The 22,309-nt window shown below is 38.6% G+C and overlaps 1 protein-coding gene and 1 pseudogene across 1 annotated transcript; both read right to left on the reverse strand.

The window, feature by feature from the left end:
- Positions 1-8,205: 8,205 nt before the first annotated feature.
- On the reverse strand, positions 8,206-9,638 carry LOC112169793 (annotated as a pseudogene).
- A 62-nt stretch (positions 9,639-9,700) lies between these two features.
- LOC112173484 (protein RBL) lies at positions 9,701-13,513 on the reverse strand. The gene is made up of 5 exons (XM_024311120.2): positions 13,098-13,513; positions 12,907-13,005; positions 10,746-11,830; positions 10,410-10,671; positions 9,701-9,972 (listed from the first exon to the last, which is right to left on the reverse strand). Exons 1-5 carry the CDS (start codon positions 13,114-13,116, stop codon positions 9,902-9,904), a joined length of 1,536 nt encoding a protein of 511 aa, XP_024166888.1. The 5' UTR covers positions 13,117-13,513; the 3' UTR covers positions 9,701-9,901.
- Between the last annotated feature and the right edge of the window lie 8,796 nt (positions 13,514-22,309).

Consider the following 22,309-nt stretch of genomic DNA (forward strand, 5'->3'; position numbering starts at 1 on the left):
ACTTCACAAGAACCGAACCAGTTATGGCAATATTCTGGTGATGAGAGTATCACTCGGTACATTAGAAAACTCTTGTCAAAGCATAATCAGTGGGTATGAACACTTGTATCGAATTTTTCTAGGTCTTGTATTAAGTCTTACGGACTCAAGATTACGGCATGTCTTGTATGAATTATAACAAACATGCTTTTTTCATAAAAAAGTATGTCTGCATAATCAGGATTATGCATCTCATTTATCAAATATCTTTCATACTTGAACACACAGGTCTCATCCTTCAAAGAATAAACTTGAAGACATCCACCACTGTGAGGATCCACAAGTGTTGCTCTTATCAATTTATTCTTTATGACGTTCACGTCTATTGGTGCTTCCAATACTTGTAACTTGCGTAATACGTCGATGAAGCCGCTTCCATTTCAGAAAACCTTATCTTATTTAAAAAGTGCATTTTTAGGCACATCCCTAACTTCAATAACGTCATATTTATTTAGATGAGGCATTGAACCACATATGTAGACTATGGAGGGAAGATGTTTTTTATGGTCCATAGGAGAGAACCGATGAAAATATGCAGTAGCAGTCGTGTCAACATCTTTAAGAGTAGGTATGCCTCCAATATATATGAATTGCTTCATTTGATCTCAGACAAACTCAACCATTTCCTTGCACCTCTTTCCATCTGCACAAAGGGTACACTCCTTTGATGATCTGTACAAACTTATCTTCAATTTCGCTCTCTAAAATCATATATATCCTCTTGCTATTTGGGTCTTTTGCTATATGATTTACAGTACACTGTGAATCCACTCCAACTAGTAGCTCAGTTAGAAGCTGAATCGACAACATTTTTGTTCCATGCCACAAACATATAATATACTCATTGGACTTCTGCAGTAGGAACTAATATTGAAAATTTTTCTCCTGTTCTCGTTTTTGAGGTGATATTTTCTCAAACTCAACTACCAAAACATCAGAGCCATTGAGACAAAGAAATGCTATGAGAGAGGTCGAGGTAGGCAAGAAGGGATTGAGATTTTGAACCAACCATCCTCCTCAGCTTCCCACCCTCATCATCCAAGCAAATAAACTTTCGGCGAATATTAGAAGCAGAAAAATATTTACAAGTGAATGACATTCGTTTTCTTTGAACGAGCGAATGAAAGAACAAAAAAAAAAGTTCGAATTGAATAAAGGATAAAAATTGCCCTCATTCATCCGGTGGGTAAGTTTTTCAGTCATTCAATTGCAAATTTTTGTTTGTTTTTTAATGGTGGCTTCCGCACGAACATTTTGGATGTGAACATACAGAACTAAATGTTCAACATCAATCCCAATGGAGATGCAATAATCATCGAAAGTTTTTTATGTAAACTTTCTAATATTATCATGACGTATTGATTTAATCGGATGATCCGAGTGGTGAGCCCGTAGACCAATGATCTGTGCTAGGAGTTTAGTATAAGCAGCGTTTCTAGTGAACAAAAGCGCAACATATCACCAGCGAGTCGACGTGTTAACCAACACAACAAAATATATAAATGGTTTGCAAGATGGTTGAAGAGATCCACAAATATCCCCTTGGATTCTTTGTAAAAATGAAATAAGTTCCTTGGTATCCTTTGGATAGGATGGTTTGGATCCCAATTTGGCTAGGGAGAAGTCTTTACAAAACAAGCAATGGGATTTAGAAGCAACTAATGAGAATTTTGGTCGGGCCGGGGCAACCAATGAGAATTATTGTTCTTCACAAGGATGTTATCATGCTTTTCAGCAACGGACATAGCAGTGATAAGCTGATGAAATCTCGTGATCCGTTTAGCATTGTATTTAAGCCTATATTGCTTTGATACCAATAGTGCATAAACGGGAAAGGTTGAGAGGATTTTCTCAATGAAATCCTAATCTGTGAGCTCTACTCCACAGAATCCCAACATCGACTTGATGCGTAGAGCCTTTGAGTTATATTCAGAAACAGTCTTGAAGTGCAAGAAGCGTAGATCATTCCACTTCACCTTCAAGTCAGGGAGCATGGTATCTTGAATATTGTCAAAATGCTCTTCAAGCGCAACCCATAAAGCCCTAGGGTCTTTGACCGACATATATTCCCATTAGAGAGACTCCTCTATATGGTGCCTCATCAATATGTGTGCTTGAGCACTCTTGGTCGGAGTTGGTGAAACAACAGGTTTGAATCCGGTGCTACAATCGTTAGTAGAATTCCATTGGCAGTGAGGTGATTCTCGACATCATTCACCCATCGGTGATATCCAACTCCATTTGAATCCAGTTTAGCGAAGTCAATTTTTACATGTTCACATTCGACATCCTAAGTAGAAAGGAGAATGAATTAGTTTCAAAGTCATAAATACTTTCACGACAACTAATATTTCCAAGAATTGTGGAGTAAATGGTCGTTAATTCTCGATGCTCATGAAACTCTTGCTTATAGCTAGTACGAACTCCCACAGTTCAGCTCTTACGGAATCCCACATTATAAGAAAGGTGGGAGGTAGAAGAAGAGATTTTGAAAGTCCCCGAAGAAAAGAAGAAGAAATTGAAAGTACGGAAAGAAAAAACTTTAATCTTAAAACTTGGTGCGTTCTTGATGCTTGATTTTCTCCAAGGTGGTGAGCAAAGAGGATGGCAGCGTGTAGGGATGAGGTGATGGTGCAGCACAGGGGTGCACACAAGGTTGTCCTAGGTGGTTTTAGGCCTTCACAGCAAGAAGACGAGAAATTTTTGGCTTTTTGGATTCAGGGTTAGGGCTCGTGTTGATAACGTGTTTAACAATAAATGATGCAAAGTAGTTGTGTCTTTCATTGATAATAGGAGCCTGTATATATAGAGGATACAAGTACAATTCCTTTGAGTATAAGAAATTCTATTCTAATTAAGACTAGGAATCTTGAGTAATCTTCTCCTATTACAACAATGGAAAGTAATCCTAGTTTAGTAAGGCACAGATAAATCGAATATCCTTCAACAGATTTCATTGTGTCTGTTATTGGTATAACTAAAGATATTGAAACCTTAGGGTAACAAAGTTCTTCTGATTTGTGAAGGATTTAAATCATAAATGCAATTAGCATAGGTTTCATGTGTTTGTCCAATTCATGACATCAAGTGTTTAACTGATTGTTCAATAGTTTTATAACAATAGTTATTTCCAACTCCAAGTAACTGAAACTTAGCAATATGAATCTTTGATTAGTGGAGCTGGCCGGCTAAGAACCCTGTTCAACATAGAGTTTATAAGCTGATCAACAAGTGGTGTGTGCATAAGACCTGTAAATTAGTGTTTGAGGTTAAGATGGCATAAGCGGCAATGTCCATGACATTGCTCTTCTAGGAGTCTCAAGGTACAACAGAGGGGACATATGGTGTTGGGATGTCCATGACATAGTGTCTGCAGGGGGAACGAGCTGTGCAAGGGTGTTGCATATTGTGCCGCAAGCTGTTGAAGCTGTCTTGAGTGGATAACTGAGACCTTCAAGAATTCAAGTCTTTTATCACTTAGGGGTTGAGACTAGTGGTAGTACTGTTCGTGAAGCGGGAAATTCTAGTGTAGTGGTGGGTATCTCATACCCACATTTACAAAAGTGACAACAAATTTTGTTGTCAAAGTTGTAATTTGAGTCCTACTTTGTGTAATATTAGTTCTAATAATGGTAATTACACATCTTACGACATTTTACAAGTTTTTGAACAAATTCGTTGTCAATGTTGTAATCTTAGTTCTAATAATGGTAATTACACCTCTTACGACATTTTACAAGTTTTTGAACAAATTCGTTGTCAATGTTGTAATTTTTGTTTAACTATATGTAAATAGTGTAAATGAATATGGTAACTTTTGTTCTCAATGTTGTAATTTTGGTTCAAATACTTGTAAATTTTTGTTCAAATAGTTGTAAATGAGGGATCTCATACCCACCAGTACACTAGCTTGTCTCTCGTGAAGCTCTAAATTTAATCCGTCTTTCATGCTCTGTTAATATTTTTTCCCTTTTCAGATATGCTCACAGTTTTGCTAATATAAGTTTTTCAATACAGCTTTTTTCAGTGATTAATCACAGAAGACCAAGATTTCATAAATATGTTGCTGCTGACACTAGTTCAAGATTCCAAATTGGTGCTCCATTTGCACCTCTATGTGACAAAAACACCATGTCATCCCTAAATCCTCCACTCAGGTTGTAAACTTGGTTAAGTCTCTATGTAATTCTGGTTTTAACTGAACAAGGGTTCTTGTATTTCAGGATCAATAAAGGTGCATAGAGGAATGGTTGGGTTGTCACCTGGGGTTTGTGTCTCAATCATTATGAATCTATACAAAAGTAGTTCTAGTACATTTGTAAAATCAACTCTTTCAACAATATTATCAACTTTAGTGCAAAGTATTGTCTGATTCTTCAGCCCAGTTGTCATTGATTTATGTTTGGGGTTGGGAACTTTTTAATAGGGAATCATTTGCCTCCGATCTGTTTAAACCTTAAAATGTAACTCAATAATATTTGACCAAAAATTGTCTTGGCAAGTCTATGGATCTATTGACTTGGATATTTCAGTTCCACAAGCCATTATTAAATTTTTCCTTGGTATGCACGCAGGTACTTTTTCATTTCCTCCACATATATTCTCAGCATATATTTAAACTGACTACTGATCTATTCTTCTTCAAGTTCTTGAGCTGAGAATGGCAAGAGAAGCTCATGCAATCAAGATTGATCTTGGGAAAAGTATTTGTGTCTGGCGTGGAGAAATCATAGTAAATAATGAGGTTAGCAGGACAAACACCATCTTATGTTGCATGCACCGATACTGAGAGGTTAATAGGTGATGCAGCATTGAAAAACCCCACCAAATAAATCTATGGTGGGATCATGTTCCCATATCTGTGTCCATATATAAAATACATTGTCTTTCAATTGTTATTCAAATGTTCAATTATTAATTGTTCTATGGCTGTCATGTTCTCTTTCCCAAACCTTTTTACATCTTTAGCAATGTGTTATGCGGCTGTCAATGTTTAGCAATGTGTTTCATTGTGTGAAAATTTTGTAGTTTGCAGAGCTTGACCTTCTGTATCTTTCAAATCAGCAAATTGATAGGCAGAGTTGCTAGGATTTTCTTTCTGGTGTGAGAAGTGCCTTAGTTCTGGATACGAGAAGATTTTCCAGGGAAGGTCATATATGAAACCAAGAAAATCCTACAATGGTTTCATTATCTGATAAAAACAAAGTGAGTTCCCATTATGGTCACTATTAGTGGTTACTAATCAGTAGTTTAATACTAGGTAACTTAAGAAAAGTCAGGCTAATAGTAGAACTACTGGTAATCACTTCATACATTTTCAGATTTTGTTTTGTTATAGGGCATCCTCTTTGTGATCCATTTGAACATTTTTGTCATATGCAATGCTTCTCAATATCCTTTTGCATCAGATAATTGATACTGTATCCATTCCGAGTTCAGTGATTTGGACACCTAACTGAAAGATCATGAACTTTATTACTAGTTGATTAATTTATGTATTGTATTGTAGCCTTTTATGTGCCAATTATTTTTTCCTTATAAAGCAGTTCTGTGAATACAGCCTTTCACTCGTCTAGAAGGGAGGTTGTATGTAGACCTATAAGGGATTGGTATCAAGGCTACTATGCAGATCGATAATGGTCTATCGAATCAAGTTTAAGCAGAAGTATCAGAAGAATGAGTCAAGTCTTAAATGTACCTACTCACTTGGTTGTTCAAATACTTGGAGGAGTATAGTCTTTGGGGCTCCAGTGCCTTCTTCAAAAGGGAGTGTTATGGAGATTTGAAGATGAAAATGCCTCATGGATCCAGAAGTGAAGGATTTTGTTGCTAATATGGGATGGAATATTGGTCTCCTTCCCTCTCTTCTTGAAGAAGAGTTAGTAAGTAAGATTTATGAATAGATTGCATACTGAATTTGAAGGATGTGGTACTTGTAGAATTATATATATGGGGTTGGTTTGCAAATCATCAGTTCTCTGTGAAAACTGCAAATGGTCCCTTCCATCTTGATTCTTGCTGGAAATTTTATTTGGAAGCTGCTTAAATGCCTATTCCTCCTAGACTCGAGACCTTCTCTTGGCCCTCGGGAGTCTGCTTAGGTGAGAAAAAATTACACTAGTGATCCACCTACAACTCTTATCCATTTCTTCAGCAATTATCCCATAGAAACCTGGATTTCGAATAGCATCATATGTCATAGAAAAATTTAAAGAGTTATGCATTTGAGCATGGGATGGCTGGTTGCTGCTAATGCTGATCAGTGCAATAGAAAATGTTATGGTCAATTAGTAAGGGTGCACATTTGGAAGTGGAGTTGCAAGGGTATTTCTGAAAAAAAAAAAAATAAATAAAAAATAATAATAATAAAAATTCCAAATTCGCTTTAATCCTGACCATTATCATTGGTGCTGCTACTGAATGGTTCAAAGCTCAGCAAGTCACTTCTGACCAGAATGTCTTGTCCATTCTCACTCTCAAATGATCCAAGCCTCAAGCTGGCTGGTACGAATGGGACTAGATCTGATCAAAGTGCAAAATGTGTTGCTGGTGGTGGTGCTATTATTAACTGTGATTGGATTGGTGGATTCAAAACATGCATATATTTGGGTTGGTCAAGTCACTGAGAGTGACACTGTAGGATTTTTGCTGGCTATGAAAATGGATGCTAATCTTCATATTTGCAGGCTAGTTGTTGAGTATGGTCCTGAGATCCTGGTGAATAACTGAATATGATGAAGAAGGGTATTGATGACCTTCATCCTCCCAAAGCAATGATCAACAGCTATATGCATTTCAAGTTCCTCAGTTTAAGATTGTTCATATCTTTACGAAGAATTTAATATGGTTGTTCACCCCCTCTATGCAGCCTTGAATCTGAGCTTGGAGTTAGGAGCAACCTATCCCACATATCATTCCTGCCATTCTTGATGATTTGAATTTTATAGCAGCCTCCTCCACAAGTCATTCCTACCTCTCTGGAGCCATATGAGATGATCTCCTCTTTCTCAGTTTATTTTATCCCTTTTTAGGCCTCATATAGATCTGTTTTCAATTCCAAGACATGAATTTCTTTCTGAACAAAGTATGAAGGTTCAATGTGATGATTGACTAAATAAATGCATAGGTTTAATTTCTTTGCTATTTGGCTGTTTTGTTCTTAGGTTTTTTAGGTTTTGAGAAAATGTAAAAGTAATGTTTTGTGAAGAATTCAAGGGGCACTAGCAGTCAAAAAGAGACCACTCACAGTCAGATGTAATGCAGTCTGTCTTGATAACTAACGTAATAGTTTGAGGGTGGATTTTCACTGAGGCAAAGTGCACGCTTAGAAGTATCTAGGAGTAGTGAAAAATTGGTTTTGAAGCTCTTTGTGTAGAATTGCCTTTAATGGAACTTGTAATTGCTTACTCAGCTAAGCAATCCTAATACAAGGATTTCGAGGCTTTTTATTCCCTTCTGTGTGGGAAATGACAGAAGGGAAATGGAAATGGTTAGAATATATTAACCATCAATGAGATGATACCAGACCTTTTGGAAAGTGGAATATTTGGGCGGTAAAACTTTTGCAAAGACTTGAACATTCCAGATAAAGAAACAGGCAGTGCCAACATTAGTTCCATTTTTTATTTTCATTCACTATCTGATTGTTTATCCTCCTATCTGCTCCAACTGTAAAAAGTTCAGGGTACATATTTCTGCACCCTCATTTCCATAGCTAGCTGGTCCTGCTTCATCATTTGTTTTGTTAACATCTTGACCTGTGATTGACTGGGATTCCTTCTGTTTTCAGTGTTTGGATGGTTATTAGAGCCCTTGAGGTTTCGTATCTTTTGCCAAACCTTCTGATGGGGTTGGTGTTGAATACCAAAGATTATGTATTGATCTCGAATGTTATATTATAGGATGAGTAGATTTGTCTCTTTGGTTCCATTGCTTAATGTCTTCTTTATTCATTTCCTTATGTTACAAATCACATTAACTAGGCAAATTCAAAGATAAAAATTGATATATTTAGATTGCACAACAGCAATTCAAAATCTTCATACAATCGAGGACCTTTCTGCTACATTATATTTTCACGTAGGTTGTCTATTTTTTTTTTTTTTATAGAAACATTCTCTAAGTACCCATATGATGCTCACATTTAATTCAGCAAAACATACAACTCTGTATCTCAAATCCATAACTTGAATTCTGAACCTTTTACCCCAATTGTTCTGATGTCTAAAGCATTCGAGTTCTATAAGAGGAGATGAATTGAGCAGGAAGTGACAAATTATGACAGTATGCAATTTTAGCAAATGCGATACTATAAGCCAGTACACCTAATGGATAAGAAAATATTAGACTGGTGTTCTTTCCATGCTTTTCCTTTCATGCATCCACTCACTTAAGAAGAGATCTTGCAAAATGTTCACGTGCAGTAGCAAGTGCTTGTCCTATTGTCTGCTCAGATAACGGAGCTCCAGAATCAATACTATGACTCGCAACCTTGCTATAACATTTGAATCGGTCTCAAGAACAATGCTGCCATCAACAATTTCATCAAGGCATAGTAGAATGAGATTCAAATACTCAAGTGCCTTCTTTTTATCCACATTGCCTCTGAGGAGAATTCCAACCGCATCAAAAAACCCCTGAAGAACTGTGGCTAAAATGAGCTCATTTTCATTATCAACCCCGGGTAACAAAAAAGTGAAGGTCTTGAACAAACTTGTAAACTTCTATGCTGTTCTCAAACACTGCTATCTCAGCTTCTGTCCGCACGTTTGTCTTTTGAGTTTTAGTGAAAACGGCTTTCTCAAAAGCTTCTTTTGCACTATCGTTGGCCAGTCCTCTGAATAATACTTGACCGCTATACGTTTTCCTTCAGATCGAATGTAGGAGGAGGATGTTCCTTATGGTAGGGCATGGCTCCATTTTGTTCGGAGAAACAGTTTTCTCTTTGGTTGTCTAGTTATCAAACATTGGCTGAACTTAAGATGGCAAAGGAGCTTTGTATCATCAAGGAGGGAGTCAAGAGTTCCATTTAGCATGAGGAATACCTGAAATGGTACAAGTTCTTGAGCACCATGGCAGCATCATTTCATCTGAATTTATATTTTCAATTAGATGAATAATGCATTCAAGGCTCTTGAAATCATCAATTAATAATTTGCTCCATCACTCCCACTTGATAATTGCACCAGTAGAATCTAAATTTGAGGTAATGCATGTTACTTTTGATGAGAATCATGAGATCCTCTACATATGAGTGGATTGTTTGGGGAGTCAGAGTCTTCTAGTTTAGTGAATTTGGTGATGAATATGAGTGACCCTTGGCTCAATGGTTAAGAGCTGCAGACACTTCATGACCCTCCTTTCAGAAGTTTGATCTGAACCACATAAACAGAGGGCAACATGGTTGCAGACGATCGGCCTTGATAAACACAGCTTCGATTTTGATATTGGAGCAGCCCCCTCTTTACATAATACTCTTCTCGCTAGATGACAGTACTGGTTAATCATGTTGCTTTGTTGGGATGTTGCCCCCAGTTTACCGAAAAATTAGAGGCACTGTAAAATCGTTGCACAATTATGCGCAAAACACTAGAGAAGTGCTAGTACTTCATATCTTAAGTGGAGATTTCCCCAACAAAATAAAAAATAATAATAATAATAATAAAACAATCCAATTTGGTTTACTATATCACCAGGCAACAGGAGCTTAAAAAAAATAAAATGCATATTCTCATAAACTATCCAAAAAGTTACGTAGCCGGGAATAGAAAAACAGAATAACTACCATCATCATCCGCATAAGTTACATACCATTATAAATGATTATGATCTACAAGAACATTTCAAGGATTAGCTAACATTTCTAAAGCTGCAAGTCCAACCACTTTTCAGAAGGCTTCCGTTTTCTTTTCAAGCGTGTTGCTCCAGGATCCTCTGTATAGATATATCAAATGTTAGATAACAGCCTGTGTGCCATTAAACTGATGTAAGGAAACAGTATTTTAAAATATACTTAAAAGCTCAACCTCTAATGGAATTATCTTATGATTTGAAAAGAAACATATTGATTAAAGGTAAAGTGCAAAAAATAAAGATACCAAGAAGATAGTAACCAACTGTTTCAAACTCAAAGAAACGAGTTTTCAACTGACTTTAGTATGAATTAAAAGATAGCGCACAACCAATTCAAGAGTGTAGTAGTGGCTTGACGACATATTATAAACAAGTGAAGAACTAATGCCAATTATTACAGTTTAGTTTTAGTGCACAGGAAACAAGAGTAACTTCTCTGGGAATTACAAATTCAAGGCAACAATTGAACACACACACCCTCACAGAGACAAAAATATGCGTGCGACATCTAATATTACCTTCAAGCGGACTGGATGCATGATTCATTGCACGACCATTAGGTCTGCCCTCTTCTGAAAGAGGGGAGCCAGAATTATTACTTTCCACCAACTTTGATGAACTTTCTAAGCACTTGTCTTGTTGCTCAGGAGCATCAGGCAAAGGAATTGCTGGCAAGAAGCATAGCTCTTCCTGTGACATATCTGAATCACTAAAAGCTGAATCCTTGTCCACTGTCACGATATCAACTTCATCATCTTCATTAACATTAGATTCTTTGGCCTGCATATATACGCATTTATATTAGACAACTGCAAATCAGCAAAAGAATCTACCCAGATTTAATCTCCTCTCACCTTTTCAGTTTCGGGTATCAGATCAAATTCATCTTCTCGTTCTATGTACTCCTCATTTTCCTCGAGCTCCTTAAAATCAGGAGCAAATGCACTCCAGTTCTCAGTGTAATCTTTAGCCCAAATATAAACCAAGCCCGTCAGGGAAACAGAGACAACAATGGGATGAACAGGATGCCACACTAAATCGATCAAGGCTTCCTTTGGCCCTTCAAGAATTTTCACAAGATGCCCAGCCCTGTCCCATATGTAAATCTTGTGTTCTCCTTTGCTTGCAGAACCACCAATTACCCACTCACCATCACCACTGAAACAAGGTGCTTTCCAATGCATCTTTGTGATGGTATCTTGAAACTCACGGAATAGTGTTAAGCATTTTGATCCAACAACTTTCAACTTCTCAGCATCATCTAGTCCATCAAGAGCAGTCAAGCCATTTAGGGCTTTGAGTCCATCTTTCAAGGGAAGAAGGTTCTCGTAAATCCTTATTGTTCTATCATTTGAATTTGTAAGCAGATACTGACCATTCCTGCTGAATACTATATTCTTAATCACGGAACCTCCAGAAGTAGGAACCATTGCAAGCACTTGGACACTTTTATAATCTATTAGAAGTATTTCTCCTTTGGAGTTCCCTGCGTAAACCAGATCCCCATACTTATTAAAGCAAGCAGCAGTAGGAGAAAAGGGGGGAGTTCCATCAGAGATTTTATTCCGCGATGGAGGGGCAAATCCTGGGTTAGAGTCTGGAATGGAGACTGGAAGCATAGTTGCACTTCCTGTATTCAAGTCAACAATCATAGGAGCAGATGAGAGAGGGCAAGCCAGACAGAGAGATGGAGTAGAGGAACCAGGATATAACCGAGCTTGTAGAGGGGTTTGTTGCAGCATTGTTCTTGTTATCTTCTCACCACTGACAACATCCCATAGTGTCAACGATTTGTCAGCTGCAGACACAAGAACGCGATGACCATATTTTGACCAACATACACTAGTTATGGCAGCAACACAGTCTTTATCACGGAGCTCCTTAGCAATGCCCCTGGTCTCAAAATCCCATATTATGCAATTACCATCAGAGCAGCCAGCTGGCCAAGAATATCAAAACCACAAATCAACTGTGAGCAAAAGATTACTTGGACCATCTCCAGTAAATATTGGAAGACAAAACATGCCAGGATTAATATAAATGAAAACAAAAAGTAATAAGTTTTAGGTTTCCTGCAAAAGAATCCTATATGTATTTATAATTGAAAAAGCAACCAATGCTATAGAAATAAATCGACAGAAATTGATGCTAAAAGACATCAACTCCTAACAAATTGCTGGAATCATAGCCCATTTACATATTCATCCCCAGCATTGATGAACCTCCAGGACATAGTGCCTCTTAATTAGCTCATTATGCACCCCATACATTGAGATATTGACCAAGAAATTCGCGAGTCAGACATGAAAACTACACCCGCACATGTAGAAGGTGTCAACTATAAAAGATTCCCAGTTAACAAGGTGTATGACCTGATGGATATATTCTAATTCAAAAGTTCAGCTGAATTTAATAATGACTTCTGAATCATATAGAGTCCATAAAACCAAAAACATAAGAACCAACAAATATCGATTAGACTGATAAGCAGTTAAAGAAAGCTATTTTGGACAAGAAAAGGCCTATTGACAGGCAGTCTAACAGTTGCTGTATAATCATGCAATTGCAAATCATGAACATGGCCTTAAGCTTATGAATTGCTTCTCCACAATGGATGCACAGCAAAAGATATTCATTGTATCCATAGACCATCAAACAAGGATAACTAGCAAATCTAAACTGTCACATAATTGTGGATTATTATTGCCTTTCATTATAGGAAGTTTACAAATTGTGGATTCATCTCCATATATGATATATGACGTTCGATATAAACAGGAAACGGATAAAGGGTAAAGAAGAAGAAAAGAAGCTTATAGTTGTAATGGTGTTGTACGCGCAATGTAGTGGAACATTCATAAGTTGCTTACTTTCGTTTCTATGAATAAGCAATTTGTTAAGCAAACCCAATTGGGAGTTAAGAAAAGTGGAAGAAGAGCAGAGAGTAGGGAGTAGGGAGCAATGGCAAAAGCCCTGAGCGTAAAAGTAGAATGGAGGAAGATGAGAGGAACATACCAGCAAGAAGAGTACCACGGCGATTGAAGGCAATGCATTTCATAACCCCATGTTCCAAATACTCCTCTATCACTTCTGGGAAATCTCCTTGCAGTGGGTCTTGGTACCAAATACACACATAAATTCCAACTAATTAGACAATTTCAAGAGAAGAAGAGGCAAAATAGCATGGGGGGAAGTTTGGAGCTTACCGATAATTGAAGCGTTCATCCTTGTCGTATCTGGGTATCTCTCTCTCTCTCTCTCTCTCTCTCTCTCTCTCTCTCGTCGAGCTAGAGCAAACCCATTGACGATGACATCATGAACCAACTCAACCCCCAACCCACTCACGCTACAATGCCTAAGCACCCACTAACCAAAAGCAATTCAGAAAACGAATTGGAACCAATCTTGCTGCTTTCACGAAACCAACAAAACAGAAATTGAAACCCAACAAGTCGTCGTAACCCAGAAATCAGAGAAAAATCGGACCTTTCGACGAATCTGTAACCCAGACAGACAACCTGCACCGATGGCTCTGAGAGAAAAATTAAGCACAAGTTTGAAAGAGAGGTTTTGGAGGGGTATTATATTCTACTCAATTTCCTTTCCGTTTCGGACTCTGCAATTTCTAATCCCTTTTTCATTCTATTCTATTTGTGTGATCTGTTTGGCTTTTTTATGAAATTACATTAATACCCTTATTCTGACCTACAAAACTGATCCAAAGTGACCATGGTCACCCAACAGGTAGAAACAAACATAACATTAAAAAACAGTGAACAATGTCTCATCCAGGTGACCAATGACCCTGACTTACTAACACAATGGATGAACTTGCTCTAACATGTTTCATTAGCTGGATTCTTGGATAAAGTTGAAATTGTCAACATCCATGTGGTTTTTACCTCCCTTCTCGCTTAACTTTCCCTGTCCATTTTAATGTCATTAAGGAGGAGGATTCCATAGATGTGAACCCAGCCTACTGAGTTCATGGCACCGCCACTACATCGTTAACACCATCCTAATTTGTCGTCAAAGTACCAAAAATTGTACAAAAAAAGAGGAACTTGATATTGCTACTCGTTGAGATATACTGATTTGGTGCCAATGAAATCTTCATTTTTTTTCACCTTTGTAACACTGATTATATACCCTTTGCCGCGGGGAGTGTGCTATTTGCTTAATGGAGTTCGAGAAAGAAGACAGGTGCACTTCGTTAGATAAATGTGGACACACATTTCACCTCCAGAATGTTTAGTTATCTCAGCATTGGTCCACTTTGTTGCCAAAGTATCAAAGATTGTACAAAAGAATAAGGAACTCGATAGAGGCAGGCATGTATTGAATGATTTTCAATAAATTTGTCTTTTACTTCTCTATAGTGGAATTGGATTCCATTTCTTCAAAGGATTAGAATTTGTGTCCTTAAATATAATTAAGAAAGAAAACATACCGTTTTGTTGGTCACCAGTTTTTTCTTTTCCTTACCTCAGTTGGATTGCTCCTCTATATAAAGGAAACAAGGCTAGTCCATATAACTTATTTGAAACTTTAAAGCTATCTACTAAGCAACTCTGTATCATAAGTACCATGGTTTCTGCACTGATTTTATTGATTCCCACCGTCATAGTCCTCTGTGTCATAATTGGTGTACTTGAAGAGAAAATCAGAGTCGCCAGACCTGAATTCGCCCCCGCCATAGATATCACCGTGAGTATACTCATGATACTAGTTATTTTTCTTGTCCGCACCATTGCGCTTGGTACCATTTCCATTGTTGAACCCTCGCTCGATTACAGGATCGTAAAAGGCCTCGGATATGGATTTTATATCCCAATGTTACCCTGCGTATATGACATAATAAGCACCGTTGGCTCATGCTGTTCAAGAACAATGGTTAGACTGATGCACAATGCGAATTTTCTTATGGTGACAATAGGGGCCAAGAGCCCTGAAGGGTATGTGATTTTCAGTTATCAAATGGACCAAGAAAAGGGGTTTTGCAGAGGCGAGTGTGCTATTTGCTTGATGGAGTACGAGATAAAAGACAATTGTGCATTGTTAGATAAATGTGGACATACTTTTCACCACAAATGCTTATATGAGAATTTGGCTATGTCTACCCGTTGTCCGCTTTGTCGTCAAAGTATCATAGATGGCAAGGAACTCCATGTAGCTGCTAGTCAATAACTTAAGGGTTCTTGAAGCGAGCAACCAACATAACATCCTCCCCTCCGACTCATAAATGTCATCATCTAGAAGCAGATCCACTGGCGACAACACGCCCTTATCATGAATTGCAAGGGAGGTAGGAAGAGAAGGAACTGAAGAGTGCATGGGATAAGTAGGGCTCCTATTATCAATGAAAGATGCGCCAATTCTCTCTACATTCTCCTTTGAATCTCATATTCTAAAACAGAATTTTGGTTCAGTCGCAGCAGGGTCCTCTTCAACTGCAAGAAAACAGAAACTCGTCTCACCTCTTAAATTTCTTTTCTTTTTGTTTCTTTTTTTTGGAAAATGGGACCTGACTGTTAAAATAATATGACTATTAGAATTCAACCATTAGTCTATGACTAGTGTTATTTGAGAAAACAGTTGTCATATACACCACTACATACTTTTTTCCAACAAGCAGAAAATATCTGACCATCTTACACTAACTAAAATCTACGGTGAAATTAATTGTGCCGAGATTTTTGTTTTCAGTAATCATACTGTAACAGTTGCCAACAGTAAGAAAATTGGATTCCCAGGAATCTGAATAGACTTTATACAGCACATTATAGCAAATTCAAAGATCAGAAAGCCATAGTGTGTTAGTGTGAGTCATAGTTCCCTATTAGGAATAGACTAACAATGGAATATATTGTTGTAACTCCTTACCTTGTATATGTTGTGTAGTACAGTAGTACACAATAGTTGTAGTACGTTGTAGTACGATTGTAATCCTTTTATATACACCACAGAATGGGTGTAATAAAATATCTGAATATTCATTCTCTCAATCTCATTATATTTGACTTGGTATCAGAGCAAAGATCCAAAAAGGACTTTGTCTCTTTCTTTTCTTTTTATTCTTCTCTCAATCCGAGGAGGAAGACAGTTTGCTTAAAACCCAGTTATTTGGGTTAAACGACGTCATTCCCTACTATTGGTAATAGTAGACGTCGGTCTTCATCTTCGATCGGCTTCGTCCTTGGTCCAGGACCGCCGTCTCTCATCCATCTTCGATCGGCTTCGTCCTCAGTCCAGGACCGCCGGTTCTCATCTTCAACCGGCTTCGTCGTTGTGTTCAAGGCCGCTGTCGCTTGACCAGTTCACAGATCGGCCTCTACTCCTCCGGTCTGATTTCTTCCATCTCCGGTCAACTCGGTGATTCCAGATCGATTCAAGTCAAATCGTCCGATCCATCTCCGGTCAAATCGTCATCCTCCGTCTGATTCCAGATCGATCTCAACTCAGTCAACTCAGTGAGTCAACTCGGTGAGTCAACCCGCCTCAACTCAGTGAATTCGGTCAACCCATTCAGTGAGTCAACTCGGTGAGTCAACCCGCCTCAACTCGGTCAACCCATTCAGCTTAGTCAAATAGGTTCCAAAAAAAAAAAATTTACTATTTGTTTGATTTTGTTTGGAGACATCTGTTATTATTTCCGCTGCGCACTTTGGGATTTGTGTATTTTTCTAGTGTATTATTGCAATGGGTGGTGATGACAGTGAAGGTCAGAGTTCTAAGACCAATGAGGTCCAGAAGGTTGAAGTCTCTGTGCGAAGTTCAGATGGAGGTTCTTTTGGGGATTGTGGTAAGATTGGTATGGCTTTAAAGGTTTCTAACTTTGTTGGTTCTGATACATGGATTATTGATTCTGGTGCCTCCGATCATATGACTTATGATAAATCGTATTTTACTGACTTGTCTTCCCCACCAGTGTCCTATGTCACCAATGCCAATGGCGAGGCTTTTCCTGTGTTAGGGTCCGGGTCAGTGCGTATTACTCCCACTTTAGAGCTTCATAATGTGTTATATGTACCTGACTTGTCTCATCACTTGATATCTGTTCCACAGTTGAATACTGAGTCTAAATGCTCCGTAACCTTTTATCCTATGTATGTGATTTTTCAGGATCTTCTCACCAGGGAGATAGTCGGTCGGGGGTATCTGAGGGGCAGGTTGTTCCATCTGGATCAGACATACGCGGGAGAGAAACCAGGAGCACAGTCCCGAGTCGCTTTGACTTCGAATTCTGATAAGATAAGTGAAATTTGGTTGTGGCATCGCCGTTTAGGGCATCCTTCTTTTAGTCTTATGAAAACAACCATGCCTACTCTGTTTATTGGTGTGAATGAGTCTGCTTTACGCTGTGAAACATGTGTTTTGGCTAAGAGTCATCGTGCTACTTATTCTCCTAGAGTGTCTAATAAAAGTGTTATTCCTTTTGAGTTGATTCATTCTGATGTTTGGGGACCTTCTAGAGAGCCTACTGTATCGGGTATGAGATATTTTGTGTTGTTTATTGATGATTGTACGAGATTATCATGGGTTGCCCTTCTTAAAACCAAAGATGAAGTCTTTCCAGCTTTCCAAACTTTTCGTACTCTTGTTCAAACACAGTACCATAGCACCATTAAAGTCCTTCGTTCTGACAATGGGGGGGAATATGTTAATCATGTTTTCCAAGAGTTTTTTAACACCCATGGGATTGTTCACCAAACCACATGTCCACAAACACCTGAACAAAATGGAGTGTCTGAAAGGAAAAACCATCATTTACTTGATATGGCTCGTGCCCTTCTCTTTGGTGCTCATATGCCTAAGTATCTTTGGGGCGATGTTGTCTATGCTTCATCCCATCTTATCAATCGTCTTCCCTCTAGTGTCCTTCAGGGAAAAATTCCATTTGAGGTTCTTGCATCTCATGTCTCCTTACCTTCATTTCATAATCTTCCAGCTCGTGTCTTTGGTTGTGTTGCTTTTGTCCATGTTCCTAAGAACCAGAGGTCTAAATTGGATGCCCGGGCACTTAAGTGTGTGTTTGTTGGCTACGGAGGGTATCAGAAAGGGTACAAGTGCTTTCATCCACCTACCAGGAAGTACTATGTCACTATGGATGTTACTTTCTTTGAGGACATGAGTTATTTTACCTCTTCAGGGGGAGAATTTATTTTTTGAAGAGCTGTATCATGGAGAGGAGGAGGAATCAGAAGGAGGAGCAGAAGCAAGTAGTATTCTGACGGATCCAGTTGAGACCATTAGCTCGCCGCCAGAAGATACAACTCCAAACATCCAAGCACCAGTCTCTATGGCCGAAAATGATGTTGAAGACACAACTGTCCCTCCTACCATTGCTTCTACCCCTGACCCACAGCTTCCTGGTACTGAAGATCACTCATTTGAGGTATGTCCACCCACTAGTACTAGTAGTAATGAGTCTAATGTTGGGCAATATGTGTTACCAAATAGGACCACTCGGGGTCAATCAGCCAAAAGATATGAACCTACCCTTACTGCCAAATCAAAATACCCAGTAGCCAATTATATGTCCACTAGGAGGTTGTCTAAGTCATATGAATCTTTTGTGAATCAAATATCTGCTGTATCAGTACCTAACAAAGTGCAGGATGCATTGGGAGATTCAAAGTGGAGGAAGGCAATGGAGGAAGAGATGGAGGCGTTGCAGAAGAGCAATACTTGGCAACTTGTGCCTCTACCACAAGGCAAGAAGGTTGTAGGTTGTCGTTGGGTGTTTACCGTGAAGCATAATGCAGATGGATCAGTGAATCGGTACAAAGCACACCTTGTAGCAAAGGGGTTTACTCAGACGTATGGTATAGACTACGATGAAACGTTTGCTCCTGTTGCCAAGATGAACACTATTCGGGTTCTGCTCTCATTCGCTGCTAGTTTAAACTGGCCACTTCGACAGTTTGATGTCAAGAATGCATTTCTTCATGGAGAGTTAGCCGAGGAAGTGTACATGAGCCTTCCACCTGGGTATGTAGTTGCTTCTCCTGGTGATTTTGTATGCAGATTGAGAAAATCTCTGTATGGTCTTAAACAGTCACCTCGGGCTTGGTTTGGAAGATTTTCACAGTTCATGCGGAAGGTTGGTTATAGACAGAGCAACTCAGACCATACCTTGTTCCTTAAGCATCAACAAGGGAAGGTAACAACTCTAATTATTTATGTGGATGATATGGTAATCACTGGCAATGATACTGTTGAGATAGATAGATTGCAGAGACAGCTAGCCTCTGAGTTTGAGATGAAGGACTTGGGTGAACTTAAGTACTTCTTAGGAATTGAGGTAGCCAGGGGGAGAGAAGGAATCTATCTGTGCCAGAGGAAGTACGTTCTTGACTTGCTGACAGAGACAGGTTTATTGGATTGCAGACCTGTCGATACTCCTATTGAGCAGAACCATTTTTTAGCTGAGTATCCAGATCAGGTACCTACTGATCGAGCTCGCTATCAGAGGTTGGTTGGGCGCTTGATTTATTTGGCTCATACTAGACCAGATGTTGCATATGCAGTGAGTGTGGTGAGTCAGTTCATGCATAACCCGAGTGAGAGTCATATGGATGCTGTTATGCGAATTTTGAAGTACTTAAAGTCAGCTCCAGGAAGGGGAGTATTGTTTTCTAAACACAAGAACATTCTTGAGGTTTGTGGCTTCACAGATGCAGATTGGGCTGGAAACATTACAGACAGGAGGTCAACATCGGGTTACTTTACCTTTGTGGGAGGTAATTTGGTTACATGGAAGAGTAAGAAACAGAAAGTTGTGGCACGATCTAGTGCTGAGGCTGAGTATAGGGGTATGGCTCACGGAGTGTGTGAATTGTTGTGGCTGAAAAATTTGTTACGTGATTTGGGTTTCAAACTCAAGAGTACCATGTAGTTGTATTGTGACAACAAGGCAGCCATTGACATATCACAGAATCCAGTACAGCATGATCGTACTAAGCATGTGGAGGTTGATCGTCACTTTATAAAGGAGAAGCTAGATGCCAAAATTATTAGTTTTCCTTTTGTTCCAACTGAAGAGCAACTTGCAGATGTACTTACTAAAGGAGTTTCCAGGAAGGCGTTTTATGACTCACTAAGCAAATTGGGCATGGTTGATGTATATGCGCCAACTTGAGGGGGAGTGTTAGTGTGAGTCATAGTTCCCTATTAGGAATAGACTAACAATGGAATATATTGTTGTAACTACTTACCTTGTATATGTTGTGTAGTACAGTAGTACACAATAGTTGTAGTACGTTGTAGTACGATTGTAATCCTTTTATATACACCACAGAATGGGTGTAATAAAATATCTGAATATTCATTCTCTCAATCTCATTATATTTGACTAAGTGGTAGGTTAACTTTGCAACACTTGTGAATATATATACCAAGCCAAGATCAACGAATTACTGTTAATATGTTCCAATCAATACCTTTGTGTGGCCGTAAATGCGTCAACAAATTTGCATACTGAAGAATGTTACAGCACCCTTTTCAATTATACAGCTCGCATACTAAAACGAACTATTTATGACCACACTCTGAAAAGAGAACACAAAAAGAAAAATGGAAGGAAAAAGCCACACAGAAAACAAGAAGGAAATCCATTGAACCGAGTCACTAAGTGAAGAAAGAAAACGACAAACAGGACCAGCGATGGCAATGAGGATAGAAATCTGTACCTTGAGCTGTTGCCTTGTTAAGAGGAACAGGTGCCACAAGCCTTTCAGGTTCCTTATAATCAAGAGGAGGTGCAAAGTCCACCTCACGGTCTCTCTCAATTATACTTATTGCATTAGAAGGCTTTGATTCAATGATATCTATATAATACTTCTTGTTGTTGTATGCTACAATAATACCATCTCCAATGGTCAAGCAGGAAAAATTCCTTAGTGCTGTCTCCAAGCTGTACGACAAAAATTAAATCGATATGTCAAATCACAGATACAGCAGGATATTCAAAAGATACAAATAATTAACATGTAAAAAATAAAAAATAAAAACAGACACATGTATAGCCTGTGCTGCTGAAAAAAAAAAATTATTTTTTGGTTTGGCTGAGATGTGGAGGATAATTTCGGCAACAATAGAAGGTATAATTGGATAGGAAGAAAAGGTGGCTGAGTTTTTAAAGAGCAAGTAACTGAAACACCTACCAAAAAGAGGGCAGAGAAGAAGAAAAACAAACAATACCAGCAGTTTTCTCTTCTTTACTTCTTTTTCTGTTTCTGGTAGGAAACAAACTTTCATATAAAGAACAAAAGAAATGATGCCGCAGAAGGGACAAAAAGTCCCTATAAGAACAAGAGAACTCTACAGAAGATACCAAGGCACAACAGCATTCCAATCATAAGATATTGCATGACATAATGATCCCTAAACTCAGGAGGTACTGGTGCCCAAGGGAGGCTCAAAAACTAACTCATCCCACTAGAGATCTACCTCTTTCATAACTTGCTCCCTCAAAAATTCTTGTATTCCCCTGCACCCATGCTAACCATCAGATTGTTAATCACAGCACATTTCCCTAGCACCACTAAGATTCTACCAAAGAACATATAGGTTTTATTCAATACTAGGCAAGACAAGAACTGGATTGTACCAGCTCACTTGGGTCTCACAAAAAAATATTCTCTGAACTTTCAGCATCCGGGTTGCACATGGCTCACCAATGATGAAGGAGGCAGCAAGAAAGTCATCTCCTCAGAACCATATTACAACTTGTCAAATTAAAATAGGGTGACTGAAAAGGGAAAAAAGTCCATTTGTTGTAGTATATATGATTCACATGTACAAACATGAGTCATAGTATAAATGTCTATATCATGTATACAATAGGTACTTGAGTGTATAATGTAGGTATTGTGACTTGTGTGACAAGCTTTATGCCAAAGGGCAACAAGCATGGCAATTTATCATCATCACAGCCACCATGTGGAGCTGCAGCTGTAAATGTAGAGGTTATCAAATTGAGTTACTCTTTGAGCTTTCACACTTGTAATATACTCCTATAAATACCTCTTGGTATGAGATGAATAACACACTTGAATCTCTATTCTCTCTGAAATTTTACTCTATCTCTCTGTTTATCATTTCATACTTGTCCTCAAACACGTTATCAGCACGAAATTGCTCTAGAATTAGAATCAAAATTGAAAAGAGGAGAGGTAGTTCATAATCCGATCGAAGTCATTTTTTCAAACTTACAAAAAAACCTCCAAACCCTAGCTCATATCAAAGCCCTTGATTCAAGAAGCCCAGAACCGGTTTCAGAACCTCCAGAACCGGCCGGAAACAGCCTGAACCGGCCACCGGAAAAACTGGACCGCTGTCGAAGCCCTGCCGAGTCCTGCCGAGTGCTGTCGAAGTCCTGCCGAGTGCTGTCGAAGGCCTGCGCAGCAGCTGCCGA

The sequence above is a fragment of the Rosa chinensis genome, chromosome 6, assembly GCF_002994745.2.
Source record: "Rosa chinensis cultivar Old Blush chromosome 6, RchiOBHm-V2, whole genome shotgun sequence".
Classification (NCBI taxonomy): domain Eukaryota; kingdom Viridiplantae; phylum Streptophyta; class Magnoliopsida; order Rosales; family Rosaceae; genus Rosa; species Rosa chinensis.